Source organism: Passer montanus, unplaced genomic scaffold, assembly GCF_014805655.1.
Source record: "Passer montanus isolate IOZ18808 unplaced genomic scaffold, ASM1480565v1 scaffold57, whole genome shotgun sequence".
Classification (NCBI taxonomy): Eukaryota; Metazoa; Chordata; class Aves; order Passeriformes; family Passeridae; genus Passer; species Passer montanus.
The window spans coordinates 145,592-161,238 of record NW_024370705.1 but is presented as its reverse complement, the minus strand read 5'-3'; the positions used below and the strand labels follow the sequence as shown (position 1 = coordinate 161,238).

Genomic DNA, 15,647 nt, shown 5'->3' with positions numbered 1-15,647 from the left:
GAGGGATTTAAAAGATGTGAGGATGTGGCACTTGGAGACGTGGTTTAGTGGTGGTCTTGGCAGTGTTGGGTGAACAGCTGGACTTGATCATAAAGGTATTTCCAACCTAAATGATTCTGGGATTATGTATTTATTGTCCCTGTCCATGGCAGGGGGCTGGACTAGACAACCTTTAGAAGTCCCTTCTACCTCCAAACCTTGTAGGGCCAGGCAACAGGAGGTTTCTCCATACATCACACATCCCCACCATGTTTTGGCAGGACCCCTAGCACTGCACATCCCAGGGTCGCTCTCCCCCTGCTCTGACCTGGTCCCTCTTCCACCCAGGTACGCAGCAACCAGATGCCAAACCTCACCACCTTGTTCTCGGTGGAGCGCACAGCTCTGCTGGAAAAGGTGGGCAAGGAGCTGTTGCCCCCAGACAAACACACCTTCGAGGTGCGTGCTGAAACCGACCCTAAGGCCATCTACAGAGGTGTCCAGCGGCTGCTCTTGGGCTACAAGGTGAGATGAAGGTGTGGGGAAGGTTTCAGTGGGACCGTTTAGACTAAGGGAAGGATGCTGTGGAAGGCACTGGTACTCCAGTACCAAGAACACCTGCATGTAACTGCTGGACCCAAGGTCATGAAGTGGGTGCTTGTTTTGCTTGTGGAGGGCTTATCTGGAGCAGTGCCAGCAGCAAGGCCACCTCAGGATCTCGCTCTGACCCTGCACTGAGCTGGAGAGCTGGTGGTGGTGAAGGTGGGTGCATGCTTCAGGAATGCTGGGGTGTGCTGTCCCAGGACCTGCTGTGGGGATGGGGCACCTGACACCACCAGCTTCCTGTTGAGCAGGTGAGAGGTGCACCAGGACATGTCTCTTCTTGGTGTAGGATGAGCGCCGGGGCCCCACGTTGGTGGCTGTGCAGTCCAACTGGGGCCTGAAACAGCTGGCGAGTGGGATCCCCATCATTGAGGAGTTCCCCTTGGTCCCCATCCGGCTGGTAGATGACATCAGCTACTCGGTCCTGGACTGGCAGCGCCATGCCGCCCGCCGCATGATTCGCCACTACCTCAACCTGGACACCTGCCTTTCCCAGGCTTTTGAGATGAGCAGGTACCCAGGGTGGCCATGTTCCCCTGAGGCTGCCATGCCCTCAGTAGGACCACAGGAGCTGCCTCACCCCTTGAGGGGATAGTTAGGGTCCCTGTTTTCCCTGCAGCCATGCTCATGCCAATGACCACTGATGTCTCCGTGCCTCAGGTACTACCACATCCCCATTGGAAACCTCCCTGATGACATCTCCACCTTCGGCTCCGACCTGTTCTTCTCACGCCACCTTCGTCGTCACAACCACCTGTTGTGGCTGTCCCCCACGGCCCGCCCCGACCTGGGGGGGAAGGAGGCTGATGACAACCGCCTGGTAATGGAGTTTGATGAGAGAGCCTCAGTTGAGATCAACAACCCTGGCTGCTACTCCACAGGTGAAGAGGGAGGAAGGGTGGTAGCACTGAATGGGGCAGAGCTGGATCCTGCTCTGCGAGTCCTGCAGAGGGTGTGGACACAGTCCCCAAAGAGTCTCTGTGGTGACAGTTGTAACCAGTAGTTTTTGGGTTTCAGCATCTGTATGGGTAAGGAGGATGCTAGGAGCATGTCCTGGAGCAGGAAAGGCTCACCTGAAACATGTGCAGGCATCAAAATGGGGATTCTTTACCAATGACAGCAGCACTTGGCAGACTACCTGCAATGTTGTCAGCCCAGGGACAGCTCACTTGGTCATCACTGGTGATGCTGGGACAGGTCTCTCTTAGGCAGCTTGAGTGTAATGAGTTCTTCTGAGGTCCACTGTTGCAGCTGCCAGGAAAACTGAAGAAGGTCAGTAGGTCCGAGTCTTGTTGAAAGTCAAGGCTCAATCAACACCTATGAAGGTCCAGTCATGCCTATGAAAGCATCTGCCCTCTGAGTGCAGTAGCACCTATAGATCACCCTGTACCTGTGAAAAGCACTTCTGGCAGCAGCAGGGAGCGTGTTCCTGGTCCTTTCCCTGCCTCTCTGCTGACAGTTGTGTCTGCTCTTAGTGTGTCTGGAGCTGGACATCCAGAGCCTGGCTGTGAACACCGTGTTGCAGTCCCACCACGTGAATGACATGGAAGGAGGCTCCAGCATGAGCATTAGCTTCGATGTGATTCAGCAGGCATCCCTGGAGGACATGGTCACAGGGAACCAAGCTGCCAACATCCCAGCCAGCTATGATGAGACTGCCCTCTGCTCCAACACTTTCAGGTGTGGCTTTGAGAAACAGCAGGAGGTAGAGCAGGTGGTCTCCATCCTGGCAGGTACCCTCAGGGTCCTACTTCACACCCTCCTGGCTTTAGCCTTTCCCCAGCAGTAGGGCTTGTAGGGTGGTCTAAGTATAAATCCAGGCCTCAAGTGCATTGCAGGCATCTTCTCCAACACACTGGAAGATCCTTAGAGCTGCCTCAGCTAGCAGATGTGTGGGGATGTTGCTTTTCCTTTGTTCATGCTCCACCAGGTTATAGAGGCACATACTATGTGCTGAGGGCTGAAGAAAGGAGTTCCTGTTCTAAATCCTCTAGTGTGTCTGTAAATCTGTCCCTGTCAGGAAGGGAGAAGGTGTTGTTGGTTGCTGGTGGGGTGATGCCAGTCTCTGCTCGTTGGCAGGATTTTGAAGAGCATGGTGGTGAGCTGGGTGAAGGAGATTACACAGTACCACAACGTCTATGCAGACAACCAGGTCATTCACTTTTACCGCTGGCTCCGCTCTCCTTCCTCCCTGCTTTATGACCCAGCACTGCACCGCATGCTCCACAACATGATGAAGAAGCTTTTCCTGCAGTAAGTGAGGTCTTAAGTGTGCCAGTCTGGTGGATGGGGAATGGAGAGGGGAGATGTTAGTGACCAGGATGCTGGCACCCACAGTGATCCTCCAGAAAGGTGGGCAGTAGGATGGACCTTTCATCCTATTTGGGTGACTTCCCTTGCCCAGTGTTGCTACATGTTGGCTCTAGGCTGAGGAATCAACACATGCTCTTTGGGTCACATCTGCCCTTCGTGCATTGCTTTCCCACCCACTGATCTCACCCCGTGCCCTGCTGCAGGCTGGTGGCTGAGTTCAAGCGCCTGGGTTCCTCTGTGGTCTACGCCAACTTCAACCGCATCATCCTGTGCACCAAGAAGCGGCACATTGAGGATGCCATCAGCTACATGGAGTACATCATCAACAGGTGAGGTGCACCTGGAGGTGGGGCTCAAGACCAGGGAGGAGGATGCTGATTTTTTGCCTTCTAATGCATCTCAAAACTGAATTTACTACTTTTTTGGCAAAGCTACTGAAGGGACAAGGCTTCCCAGTTCTCTTGCTGTCATGCCTGGAGTAGTGATCTGTCCCTAGCTGCCCTCTGTGGGCAGCACTCCAGGTATACTCGTAGGATTCAATCCTGAAGACTTCCAGGAGAGCCTGAGATGCTCAGCAGGTTGTCCCCTGGCTGGCTGTCTGCATCCTAGCTGTGGTATAGGCACCTTGACACAAGAACAGAGAGCCAAGTGTCCTTGGGCATGACTTCCTCTGGGAAAACTAGCAGGGGTACAGTGGGAAAGTGGACACCCCTCTCTCCTGGCCAGCACCACCTCCCCACAGTGTCCCATGGAGAAGCGATGATGCTGACACAAGAACTTACTGCAGTTTCCTCCTTCCAGCATCCACTCCAAGGAGATCTTCCACTCTCTGACAATCTCGTTCTCCCGGTGCTGGGAGTTTCTGCTCTGGATGGACCCAGCAAATTATGGAGGTATCAAGGGAAAAGTGGATTCTCGCATCCACTATGGGGAGGTAAGAGATGGGAAGCACCCTGTTCCTTGGGAACAGAGTAGGGAGGTGTTGGCTGGGCATGAGGGACTGCTATGCGTGGGACCCCCAGAAGGATACCAGCAAGACGTTGGAGGAGGAGAGTGAGGAGGAAGAGGAGGAGGTGGCAAGGGAAGAAGAGGAGGAGAAAGGGGAACCAGATGTGGAGGAGCTGCTGGAGAACAACTGGAACATCGTGCAGTTCCTGCCCCAGGCCGGCTCCTGCCAGAGCTACTTCTTGATGATCATATCAGGTGAGCAGTATGGTGAGATGCTGAGGTCATTGTGCCCCTCCAGAGCCAATTCTGGGTAGGTGCTGGAGCCTTGCCTATGTCTTCCCAGCCTACATCGTGGCTGTGTACCACAGCATGAAGGAGGAACTGCGGCGTAACACCCCTGGGAGCACCCCCATCAAGAGGAGGAGCATCAGCCAGGTGTCCCAGGAGGCTCTGGGGGAGCTGAGGGCCATGCCTGGTGAGTGCCAAGCCCCAGGGCAGCCCTGATGCAGGCAGAGAGCCACCCACCTTGCTTGCCCAATCAGTTCAAACACTCTCTGCTTTACCCCTCTAGGCATGATCACCTTTTCACAAGATTACGTGGCCAATGAGCTCACACAGAGCTTCTTCACCATCACCCAGAAGATCCAGAAGAAGATGGCTGGTTCTCAGAATGCCACAGAGCCCTCAGACATGTTCCCAGTCCTGCCTGGCTCCTACTTGCCACTCAACAACCCAGCTCTGGAGTTCATCAAATATGTCTGCAAGGTCAGTGGGGGTCAGCCAGGCCCCTTGGCTGAAGGATTGGGGTCTGAACTGAAATTCTGATCCTTGTCCATTGCTGCAGCTTTTCCCAGGTTGGAGCTTCAGTTTACTGGGCCCTGAATCTATATGAGGGTCACAAGGATCTGAGCTGTCCTGAGAACAGTTTCTGCTGCTAGGCTCAGCTGGCTTTTATCCTTGCAGGTCCTCTCCCTGGATGCCAACATAACCAACCAGGTGAACAAACTACGTCGGGACCTGCTGCGCCTCATCGAGGTGGGCGAGTTCTCAGAAGCAGCCCAGTTTCGGGACCCTTGCCGCTCCTATGTGCTTCCTGAAGTCATCTGCAGGAACTGCAACTTCTGCAGGGACTTGGACCTGTGCAAGGACCCTGCCCTTTCCCAGGTGCAGCCTCTCTCCTAAGGACAATAGAGGTCCCAGTACAGCAATGCTGGAGGCCAGCTGATCATTTTAACCACTTTATCTCCCCTTTGTTTTGCAGCTCAGCCTGCTGTCTATGATCATCCTCACCTAAAGCAAATTTTCTGTTTATCTTTTCTTTCTGTATGTGATGGATCTGAGTATGCTTGGGATTTGGCTTATGTTCTATCCTCTCCAGAAACAAGTTCCACCATCCCAGTGCATGGGACTTGGAGTACTTATGTCCCTCTCTTTGCCCCTAGGACAGATTGGTGCTGCCTGGCTGGCTCTGCCCCAGCTGCCATGTGCAGTACGATACTGATGTCATTGAGATGGCACTGGTGGAAGCTCTGCAGAAGAAGCTGATGGCCTTTGTGCTGCAGGACCTGGTAAGCACAGGAATCCCCCGCTCTGCCCATTTCCCTGGTTGTCTGTGCCTGGACACATTCACTTTGCCACTGGCAGAGGGGCTTGGCCTCATCTCTTGACCCACCTCAACCTCCTTGGCCTCCAGGTGTGCAAAAAGTGTCATGGTGTGAAGGAGACGCACATGCCTGTGTACTGCAGCTGTGCTGGAGACTTCGCCCTCACCATCTCCTCCCAGGTACTTCAACACCTGCCCAGCCCAGCCCCAGCCCAGAATCTCAGTGAGGGGCCCTAAGGTGCCCTGTGACTCCTCTGCCTCTGCTCTAACTGCACATCCCCTGGCACTTGCTGAGCTGCTGTCTGGCCAGCCCTGCTCAGCCACTCCATCAGAGCCCCGAGCTCCTCAGGATGTTGGGTAGCCTCCTTCCCTCCCTGTTCTTCTCTCCCCAGGTCTTCATGGACCATGTCAGTGTCTTCCAGAACATTGCCCGGCACTATGGCATGGCCTACCTGCTGGAAACCATTGAGTGGCTGCTGCACACCAACCTCCAGCTCCAGCAATGAGGGATGGGCTTCTCTTCCTGCTTACTCCATTCTCTCACATCCATGGAGAGTGGTACTGGACCCCCTTGGCCATGGGCCAGACCACAGAGACACTGCACACCCCTCCTGCAGTGAGGGGAGAGGGGGAGAGCGAGCCATGCTTGGGACTGGATTGTCTTTGCCCCCAGCTGCCTGGTGGGGGACTTGGGAGTTTCCAGTGGCTGGAGCTGGGTTCTGCAGGTCCGTGCTGGCTCCAGGTGTAGTTTTAATTTTCAGTTTCTGTAAATAAATGGGTGGTAGAAGGCAGGTATCATTTTTAGGGAGGGAGGAATCAGAGGCTGTGGGTGCCACCCATGAACCTAAGGCATACTGGTGACTGTGGTACCACTGGCTTCACCCCATCCTCAGCCCAGCCCTTGCCACCATGAGGCAGGCAGTGCCCACAGGTGCTGCCCACACCTGCCAGCAGGTCCTGCCTGTGGGCAGCTGGCTACAGTGGAGTGACTTCCCTGTGCTAATGCGCTTGGGCATGTTTGGCCCCAGCACTTGTCAGCTCTCATTAAGGTATTAGTGGGTCTGTCTGCTGAGGTGGGGGGCCTGAGACCCTATACACATCCCTGCAGGACCAGCAGCCCATGGCTGGAGGCTGTACATCCCCACCATGGCAGTGCAGGGCTGGAGGATGGGGACACAGCTAACAGCTCTGATGTCCATGTCCCTCCATTTCACTGCTGTGAGTAGTCCTAGGCAAGGTTTATTGACAGCCTGGGGCTGGCAGTGGTTGGCAGGTGGGGTGTAAGACACGTCCCACTTTTCCATGTGTGCTGCTCCTCATGGAGGCAGCAGGTCCCTCAGAACTGGGGACTACTGATGATTTCAGGCAGAGCATGCATTATCCACCCTGCCTCCGTGAGCTTTCCTGCTCTGGTGGTACCTGCAGTGCCATGGCATGGCGTGAGACTGGAGCAAGCTCAGAGTCATGTCCCCCCACTGAGGAATCGTCTAAGGAGGAGACCAATGGGCAGTGTGATGGTGGGACAGGGCTATCATCTGTAGTTGTAGTTAGAGAAGCCAAAGTCCTTTCAGGGTGGAGACAGTGAGAGGAAGAGCCTGGCCTGCACTGGGTGGTCAGACAGGTCCAGTTTGCACTTATGGTGATGATCACACTGGCCCCACACAGCAGCAGGGACCATTAACCCTCACATGCCATGGGCACAGCATCCCGAAGGTCATGAGCTCACCACAGCCATGGCATCTCAATGGGTATAGGACCACTGCAGCCATGGGATGCTTGTGGGCACGACACCAGGAGCTTTTCGGTATGTCCATACAAGATGATAAATCTCTTAGCATCAAATAAGGGCTGTGAGGATGGTGGAGGGTCTAGATGTGAATTCATACATGGGGCAGCTGAGGGCACTTGGTTTATTCAGACCTCACCAAGGAGGCCGCAGCTCCTCCTGAGGGGCAGGCACTGATCTCTGCTCCGTGAGCAGGGATAGAGCTCTAGAAGTGTTTGGACAACAAATGCTCTCAGGGATGCACAGGGTGGGATTGTTGGGCTGTCTGGGCAGGGCCAGAAGTAGGACTGATGAATCTTATGAGTTACTTCCAGCTCAGGATATCCCATGATTCTATGAAAAGAGCGGTCTGTATGCCAAGGAATAGCTCTGGAGTCCTCAGAGGATCCCAAAAAGGGGGAAGAGCTCTGGGCTGGGCAGACATGGAGCAGCAGTGGGGTTATACTGGGATCGGTTCTCTCACCGGTGCGAGGCAGGCTGGGGATGCTCTGCGGGACGCTCTGCTCCTCTGTCCCCTCCCGTCATCTGGCTCACACCGGAGGCCATCCCGGGGTGACACCGCCGTGCTCCTGCTGGGCCTGATGCCTGCCTCCCCCACAGTCACTCCTCCCTGGTTCCCGGGGACTCGGCAGGAGCCCGAGCGTGGGGCCGGCGGCTGCAGGAGCTGTCCCATCGCAGGGGGCGCTGCACGAGCAGCTCGAGCTCAGCGGGATTTGGCTGCGTTCGGCTGAGTTTAGCTGGGCTGATTTCGGCTGCATTCAGCTGGGCGGAGCTGGCCAGAGTTCGAATAGATTTTACTTCTACTTATTAAAGCCTTGACATCCTGGGTACTCCAAAGAAGCAGCTGGAGCTGTTTGATCTCTTCTGGAGGGAACTATCCTGGATGACCCCAAGACTCCTCCCAGTCACCTCCTGGGGCTTTTGGATCTGTGATTTCGAGACTTTCTATCCCGGGTAGCAGACCCAGACTACTCCAGGGAAGATCCCTGTAATGTTTTTCTCTTTGGTAGAAGCTCTGTGTTTGAGGATCCAGCTGAGACTCCTCCCAAGCATCTCATAGAGTCATTTCACTAATACTGTTAAATCCTGACATCCTGAGTAGTAGTCCAAGACTCCTACAAATAAGCTACCTGAGATGATTTTTCTCTTTTGAACAAAAGTGTATCTGCTGGAATCTCCCTGCAGCTTCTCCCAGTCACCTCCCAGTCTTTTCATCTCCAATGTAGGCATTTGATATCCCAGGCAGCAGCCCCAGAACTCCTCCAGGGAAACTGCCCAAGATGATTTTTCTCTCTGTGGAGATTGCATCTTCCAGGTTCCACATTAGGCACCTGCTATGCATCTTCTGGAGGCTTTCTGTCTTTTATTTCAGCACCTGAAATTCCAAATAGCAGCCCCATATTTCTCCAGGGAAGGTATCCAAGATGATTCTTTTCTGTTCATGAGACCTACATCCTCAAGGACCCACCCCAAACTCCTCTCAGGCATCTCCTGAAGGCTTTACTCAGCTGCTTTAGTTTCCTGAGAACCCAGTAGCAGCTCAAGGCTGCTCCAAGAAAAGCAACCTGGGGTGACCATTTCTCATTTGGAATTAACTCTCTCTTCTGGGATCCACCTGAGATTCCTTCTTACAGTGCCCTGTGGTCATGAGTAGCAGCCCCAGACTCCTCCCGGGGAGACCTCCAAGATGATCCTTCTCTTCTGGAGGACTCTGCATCAGACAGATGCAACATACAACACTGTGGATCATGCACAGTCCTCTGGTCAAAGGCCCCAGAGATGAGTGGGAGCACTTCAAGGATCTTGGATAGTTTATGACACCTTCTAAGACATAAAGCCTCCTCTCTCATCAGCGTGATTGAGCCATTTATGCCCCATCCAAAGAGATGAAAACCCTCAGGCTGTGGTGTGAATGTCCTGATGTTTTTCCAGGGCTGGGGGAGCTTTACTGGCCTGAGCCAGTAATGGCTCAGGAGCACATTGGTATGACAAAAAGCAGTATCCCACCTCCCTTCCCTGGCTCAAATCCCAGCTCGCATCCCTCTCCCCCTGGGCTGTTCCCTTGTCAGCAAAGCACTCAGGAGGATTTATCTGCTCCACAGCCTTCCCAGCCACCAAAGGAAGGAGTTCACTAGATCCTCCTTTTCATCATTTTTGTAGAAGGATGAAACTGATTCAGACATCATATCTGCCAACCCCCTGGTGAGCCAGGACTGCTGATAGATGATAAAAAAGACCACTTACTTAAAGGACAAGATGCTTGCTTAAAGTTAAAAGAATGCCTGTGCCAGGTAAAATATTTTTCTTCATATTTAATTAAATAATTTTACTTTATCTCCTAAAGTTACTTTCCACAATGGATGCACAACTTGCAAGTGTTGCCCATAATTCTGAAAAGGCATTCTCCAGACTGAGAAATCCAAATATCTGTTGTGCATGCTGTGGCTTCAGCCAGCACAGTCCTCCTCCTCTGCTGCCCTCACAATGACACCATCACAAAGTCACTACCCCGGGGGTCTCAATGATTCATTAGTCACTTTTCCTCTTCTCCTACCTGTCTTAATTGCTGGCAAGATTTCCTCTACTGATTCTTATCTGTAATTCAACTCATCTGCCTGTCCGTTCTCCCATGTTCATGTATCCCCGTTTTGTTTGACTCTTGATTGCACATCCACCTTTGTCAGGCTGATTTACAAGTACTTTAGGGTTGGATGAAAACTGAAATAAATAGGGCAGGAGATTTTTCTCCTTTTTAATGCCTTTATTAAAAAGAATCAGCTCAGGTGGGGAGAAATCGACAGGTTGCGCCCACGCCACCGTTGCTCCCAGGAGTGGCACAGAGGAGGAGGATGATGCAGCTGTGTCTGCTGGTCTGCAGGCAGAGCTGGGGATTCCATCCTCACGGGAGAGTCGGAAATTCCACTTTTTCAGTCTAATATTCCAGGTCCTCTTTCTAGTTAACATCTTTTGATGTTAGGGTGAGAAGTAAAAAGGATCTTGGCAGATACTGGATTAAATTCCTCATCTTTAGACATCACTTAGGTCTCTTAATTCCATGTTGGCTCATTGTTTTTAGGGTTTTTTTCCCCTGGAAAATTGCAAAATCTGGTGAAATGCATTCTCATCTGCATACTAATTCTGATGTCACTCCCTCCCTGCTACCTGCAGGGTCTGGTGTCACTCCCTGGCAAGCATGGGGGGGACAATGGCTAATCACCAACCATTAACTGGTAATTGTAGAAGACTTAACAATAGGTAACTGCAACATGAAGGTAACCATCAATTCAACAGCAACTGGTTCAACTTGTTTTAACTCTGCAACCTTAAAAAAATTGATAACTTTTTATTCATAACAAAAACGTTACATTTTGGTGCCATTTCAAACATGGGATGGCTTTTGGTACATTTTGATTTTTCCTGATGCTGTGCCATGGTTTAGAAATTATATTCTCCAAGGCAGTACTCCCACTAAAACCATGTGCCCCTCCCCTCTCCCACTGCAGATACAAAAGGTAAAGATACCAGGTTGAGCTAAGAACAATACACTGGAAACAGCAAGGAGATAAGAAAATGAACAATAGCAGCAACATTGCTAATGACGAAAGGTATAAGAAATTAAATTATTCACATGAGAAAATCCCCCACTAATAGATACAACAGATGTTTTCTCAAGTGGAAACAAGCCCTTCTCAGAAGACAGTGCCTTTCCCCTGCACCCAGCAATGAGATGAGGTGGTGTAAAATAACATCAGCGTCCTGGACATGTCCACTCTGGCTACTGCAAAAATGGCCCCTGTCCTGGCCAGAACCAGCACACCTTGCATGCAGGTGAGCTTACAGGAAAGGCACTGGACAGACCTAAAGCCCTCACGGGACCTTCCCAGGCTGTATTCTGTTGTGCTCTGGCAGGGGTCAGTAACAGGAGATCTCACCAGATACAGCTTAGTCCTTGTTGCCTGAACAGGAAAACAACCGGCTCCAGGCTGCCCAGAAACTACTTTGCCTCAGGGACTGTTGTGCTACCCCGCGTGGGACAGTGTCAGATTCCCCAGTGGAGGCAGAGATGGATCATGCTCATTTGATGCAGAATATTTTAACTTCTCAGGCTTAAACGGACAAAGAAATTAAACAGTTTCCTCTTATGCTCATTAAAGCCATGATTCCTGGAGCCTTCCCAGAGGACAGCCTCACCTACTATCTGGGCTCTGGCTCTGGAGAGTTTCAGGCAAGAGCGAGCTCACCAGAGTTTCTGGAACTCTCGGGGGGTGAATCACACACCATGTAGAGGATGAGGTGGTGCAAGAATGTTTTAACGTCTGCTGAGAGCTGATGGTGATAAAGCTGTTCCAGGATACCAAGGTGTCTCTGCAGGCAGGTTAGAATAGAAAATCAGAGCCACAAACTTCTGGGTGATAGAATGGAGGCAGACAGGGACAGGCCGGGGATAGGTGCCAGTACCACCCCAGAGGGTGACACTTTCTTCCACCCCTCAGCTGGAGGGTCCCTCTGGTTAGCAGAAGGTGGTGGGCACACAGAGGGCACTGACCTAGCACCAAAGGAGACCAGTAATAAGGATGAAGTTTACAGCACAGTCCCAGACCTTACAGTCAATAGATTAAAGACAGGCCAATAGATTACAGTTTAAAAAGCAGGGAGAGGAGAGGAATGGAGGGGTTGATGTGTGCAGATGTAAAGAATGGGCACACAAACTGATGGATGATAGGAGAAATTTTGCAGCCATGAAAAAACTGTTTTTTTGGCAAAGCTTTTACAACCTGCACTGAAAATTGAACTGATTAAATTTTGGGGGTTTTTTCTGATTTCTGGGGGTTTTTCCTGTCTTCTGCCTTGGAGCTTATCTTCAAAACCTTAAATCCCTTTCAACTTTAAGTTATCTTAAGGAAAGGCTGGGGGAGAACAGCATTGTTAAATACAGAGAATTTTTTCTCTCTTAATTTCTTTATTCTGGTATGTTAGAGAGCAGATGTTGAACTTGCTCAGGTTCTGCCCAGTTCATTACAGGCATCAAGAGCTGATTTATCTCCATCACAAGTTTCTCCATCTGACACAGTGTGATGTCTCTTCGTAGCTGGTGAGCAGAGATCCAGGCTGAGACATGATTCATTAGCCAGCAGGAGGAAAGGGTTTGTTGGGGAACCAGCTGCAGCCTGGAAGTGCCCGTTTCTCTCCCTTGACTATGACCAGCTCCAATGAAGACATCACTGTCCCATCTCATGAAAGTGCCCAAGCCATGATAGGCTGGAGCAGGTATCAGCCTCTGTGACATTTATGCTCGGAATATAAGCTGGCCCTGTTCTCCTCGAGACCAAGGGAGAGTGAGTCAGGTTTCTCCACAGTTGCCTCTGCTTTCTGCATGCCCAGCCCCTGAAGTCAGGTTTGCTGTTTCAGGCTGGATGTGCAACAGAAGTCAACTCAAGTACAGGAGTTTATCCTGGTTGGATTCTCTGATTCTCAACACCTGCAAGTATTTTTGTTTGTCTTCTTCCTCTCTATGGATGTCCTGAGTCACGGGCAACCTCTGCACTATTATGCTCGTGATTACTTACCATCAACTCCACCACCATACGTAGTATTGTCTTGGTTTGAAAAAACAATACTTAAGCAGACAAAGTCTGCTTAAGGAGAGTAGGAGCCTCCCCTGAAATGGAAAATGTAAATCCCTGCCCTCCGAATTGCTATAATTTTGAAGTTAAGGGGCTCCCAGGCAAAGATATGGGAATAGGAATAACAGTTTTTTACTAGGAAAATTAAAAATACAAATGCAGTAGTACAAATTAACAAAAAAACTAAACCACAGCCAGAGTGAGAGCAGGAGCTGACTCCCTGTGGGTCATGGTGGGGGCACAGTTCCATCCCATGGGGGCTCAGCCCTCCTGCAGTGCCAGCTGTGCTTCTGCTGGAGCAGGGATCCTGCACAAGGGGGGAGTTTTCCTCTGCAGCTCCAGGGCTGCTGGAGATGGGCCTGCTCTTCCTCTGGGAATGCAGGGCAGGAGAAAGCTGCTCCTCTGGGAATGCAGGGGGCAAAGGCTGCTGGGGTGTTCCAGGCTCAGATTGTATCCAGGTAGGAATGCTTGGCTCCTGTCCTGGGCAGAGCATCTCCCCATGGGATGCTGGAATTTGATCAGCCCTGCAAGGACACTCAGTGGCCATGGACAGCAGAGATCTCCTGGAGGGAGGATTGCTCATGGAAGAGATAAAGGAAACACTCCCACCTGGTTTTAACAGGTGGCCCAATTAATAGAAGATAACTGCCTCGTCTCTAACAGATGGCAATAGAATACACACCCCCAGACACATCTTGCATTTGCAGCCTGAGACATTGTCATCTTTGGCTCCCATGTCCTTACCCTGAACTCCTTTATTTCTATCATCTCCACTGTACATTATCCCATGTGCTCAAGGCCAGTGAAGATCTTCCTCCACTTGTTCTTCCCATCTCATTATAGTAATTATTTGGTACTGCTCCACCATCTTCCTCCATGTCAAGCCATCACTGGAACTGACCAAAAGAGTCACCATCTTAAACACAACTGTAACACCCCTGCTAAACCCCTTCATCTACATGTTTAGAAATACAGAGGTAAAGAACATCTTGACTAAAGCTTTACCCAAGCAGACAAACAACTGTGTCCAAAGATCTTGTCCAGGACTGTCTTCCCCAGTCTAGCAGAAAAGAAAAGCTTCAGAGACATCTCAGATTCGAAAGAAAGACTTCTGTTAGAAAGAGATGGAACTGTTCTCAGCTCTTAGCTAAGGTAATTAGCATTAATATAAATATTCATGACACAAACTTCACTTGCATCAACAAAAAGAATTTCACACATCAAAGTGAAAATTACCACTACAACTGTCTAGAGGCAGAAAATTTACACAGTTTCCACCCCTAGCCCCCTCTGCCACAGTCATAACACAGCAACTGGCCACGTCCAGCACTGGTGTTCAGGACATGCCTTTGTTACACTTCCAGAACATAATAAATGTGTGCCAGCAGCACACCCTCAAGGGTATATTTGAAAATAAATGAAGCTGTCTTTCCAGAAGCCATTTGTTCTGCCAGATTGGCAGTGAGCTGTAATGACCATGACATACTCCCAGACCAGCAGGGAATCTGAATTATTTATTCAAAGAAACGAGCTGGTTTTATACACTTTTTCAAGGTGCAGTGTTTCCTTACATGGTAATTCTCACTATGTGACCTATCCCATGTTGCCACATCAGCAATACACTTTCTAAATGTCCTTCTATGGGATGCTCATTTGCTGTTCACCTGACAGCTTCTGGCAGGCTCCTGCAGAACCCTGCTATGTGGCACCTCCTCTTCCTAAAATGAGGCAGAGAAAAGCCTCTTTGTGCTGCCATGTGCTTCTTTGTGCTGCCATGTGCTTCTGCAGGCACGTCCCACAGCCCACAGCTTAACTCCATGCCATCTCTTCCCACTGTGAGCCCATTACCACTAGAAGTTCAGGAAATCACTTTCTCCTTTTCCAAATGGACCAACTGTGCTGTTTCTTTTGCCTCTGCCTCAGGCTCCAAAGTTGTCTCTTCAGGCTGTGAACCAAAATGATGGGAGCAGATACCACACCATTGTGTGTCCTCCTCTTGGAAAGCACAGACTGCAGTTAGTGAAAGGAAAAGTGGAGAAATAAAAGAAGAAAGAAGAAGAAGAAGAATTTTTAAAGTAGCAATTGTAAAGGTCTCCATTATAGATTTTTATTATAGATATTTATTCAGCAAGAGCTGTCTTTGGACCAGGGCTGTTACAACCTACCCCCAAAGCCAATAGTAACCCAGGTTCTCGTTACTAGATTCTTTGGAGCAGATTAGAGTGAAATGACACTGAATGACTGGTGTTTGTGTAAACATACACAAGCAGGGTTTATTGTAGAAAAATATGATTGCACAGTGTTATGGATGAATAATAAGATAGTTGGCTCTCACAATTAAGGGGTGAACATTATAGGTATGTTAAGAGAAATTTTATAGGTGTACAGTTATGTTACTGCACTGTGTTCCCTAGTATTGTTATCACAGGATGGCCTGGGGAGTCCAGACATTTGGGAAGGTTGGATTGTTACTATGGTAACACCTGACCTCCAATCAAAATGTAAGAAAGTGATCTCCACCAGTGGACGGCAAGAAAGGAGTCGACTGACGAGGCTCTAGGAGAGGCTAGAGATATAAAAGACAGAACATCCATTCTGAAGATGAGCCACGTGGCTGGTAGTCATGGCAGGGCTCCCAGTACTGTAATTTTTCTGTATTTGGTCTTTTTGTTGTATTTTTTTGCTATGGTTTAATAAATCTTTAACATTTTAAAAGGTGAGCTGTTGTTTCTTATGGCCCCTGAGGGCAGAAGCCCAGCGGGGAATGCCGGTTGTCCCGGATAGCTCACGG

General features: G+C 50.4%; 1 protein-coding gene across 1 annotated transcript in view; it reads left to right on the top strand.

The window, feature by feature from the left end:
- POLE (DNA polymerase epsilon, catalytic subunit) overlaps positions 1-6,696 on the top strand; it is a 33,297-nt gene extending 26,601 nt beyond the window's left edge. The window contains 14 exon segments of the mRNA XM_039726136.1: positions 328-504; positions 872-1,095; positions 1,243-1,463; positions 2,058-2,262; positions 2,662-2,835; positions 3,099-3,224; positions 3,697-3,829; positions 3,918-4,098; positions 4,187-4,318; positions 4,415-4,608; positions 4,807-5,007; positions 5,286-5,411; positions 5,537-5,626; positions 5,839-6,696. Coding sequence (XP_039582070.1) covers positions 328-504; positions 872-1,095; positions 1,243-1,463; positions 2,058-2,262; positions 2,662-2,835; positions 3,099-3,224; positions 3,697-3,829; positions 3,918-4,098; positions 4,187-4,318; positions 4,415-4,608; positions 4,807-5,007; positions 5,286-5,411; positions 5,537-5,626; positions 5,839-5,952 — 2,298 coding nt within the window. The 3' untranslated portion in view covers positions 5,953-6,696.
- Positions 6,697-15,647: the final 8,951 nt, after the last annotated feature.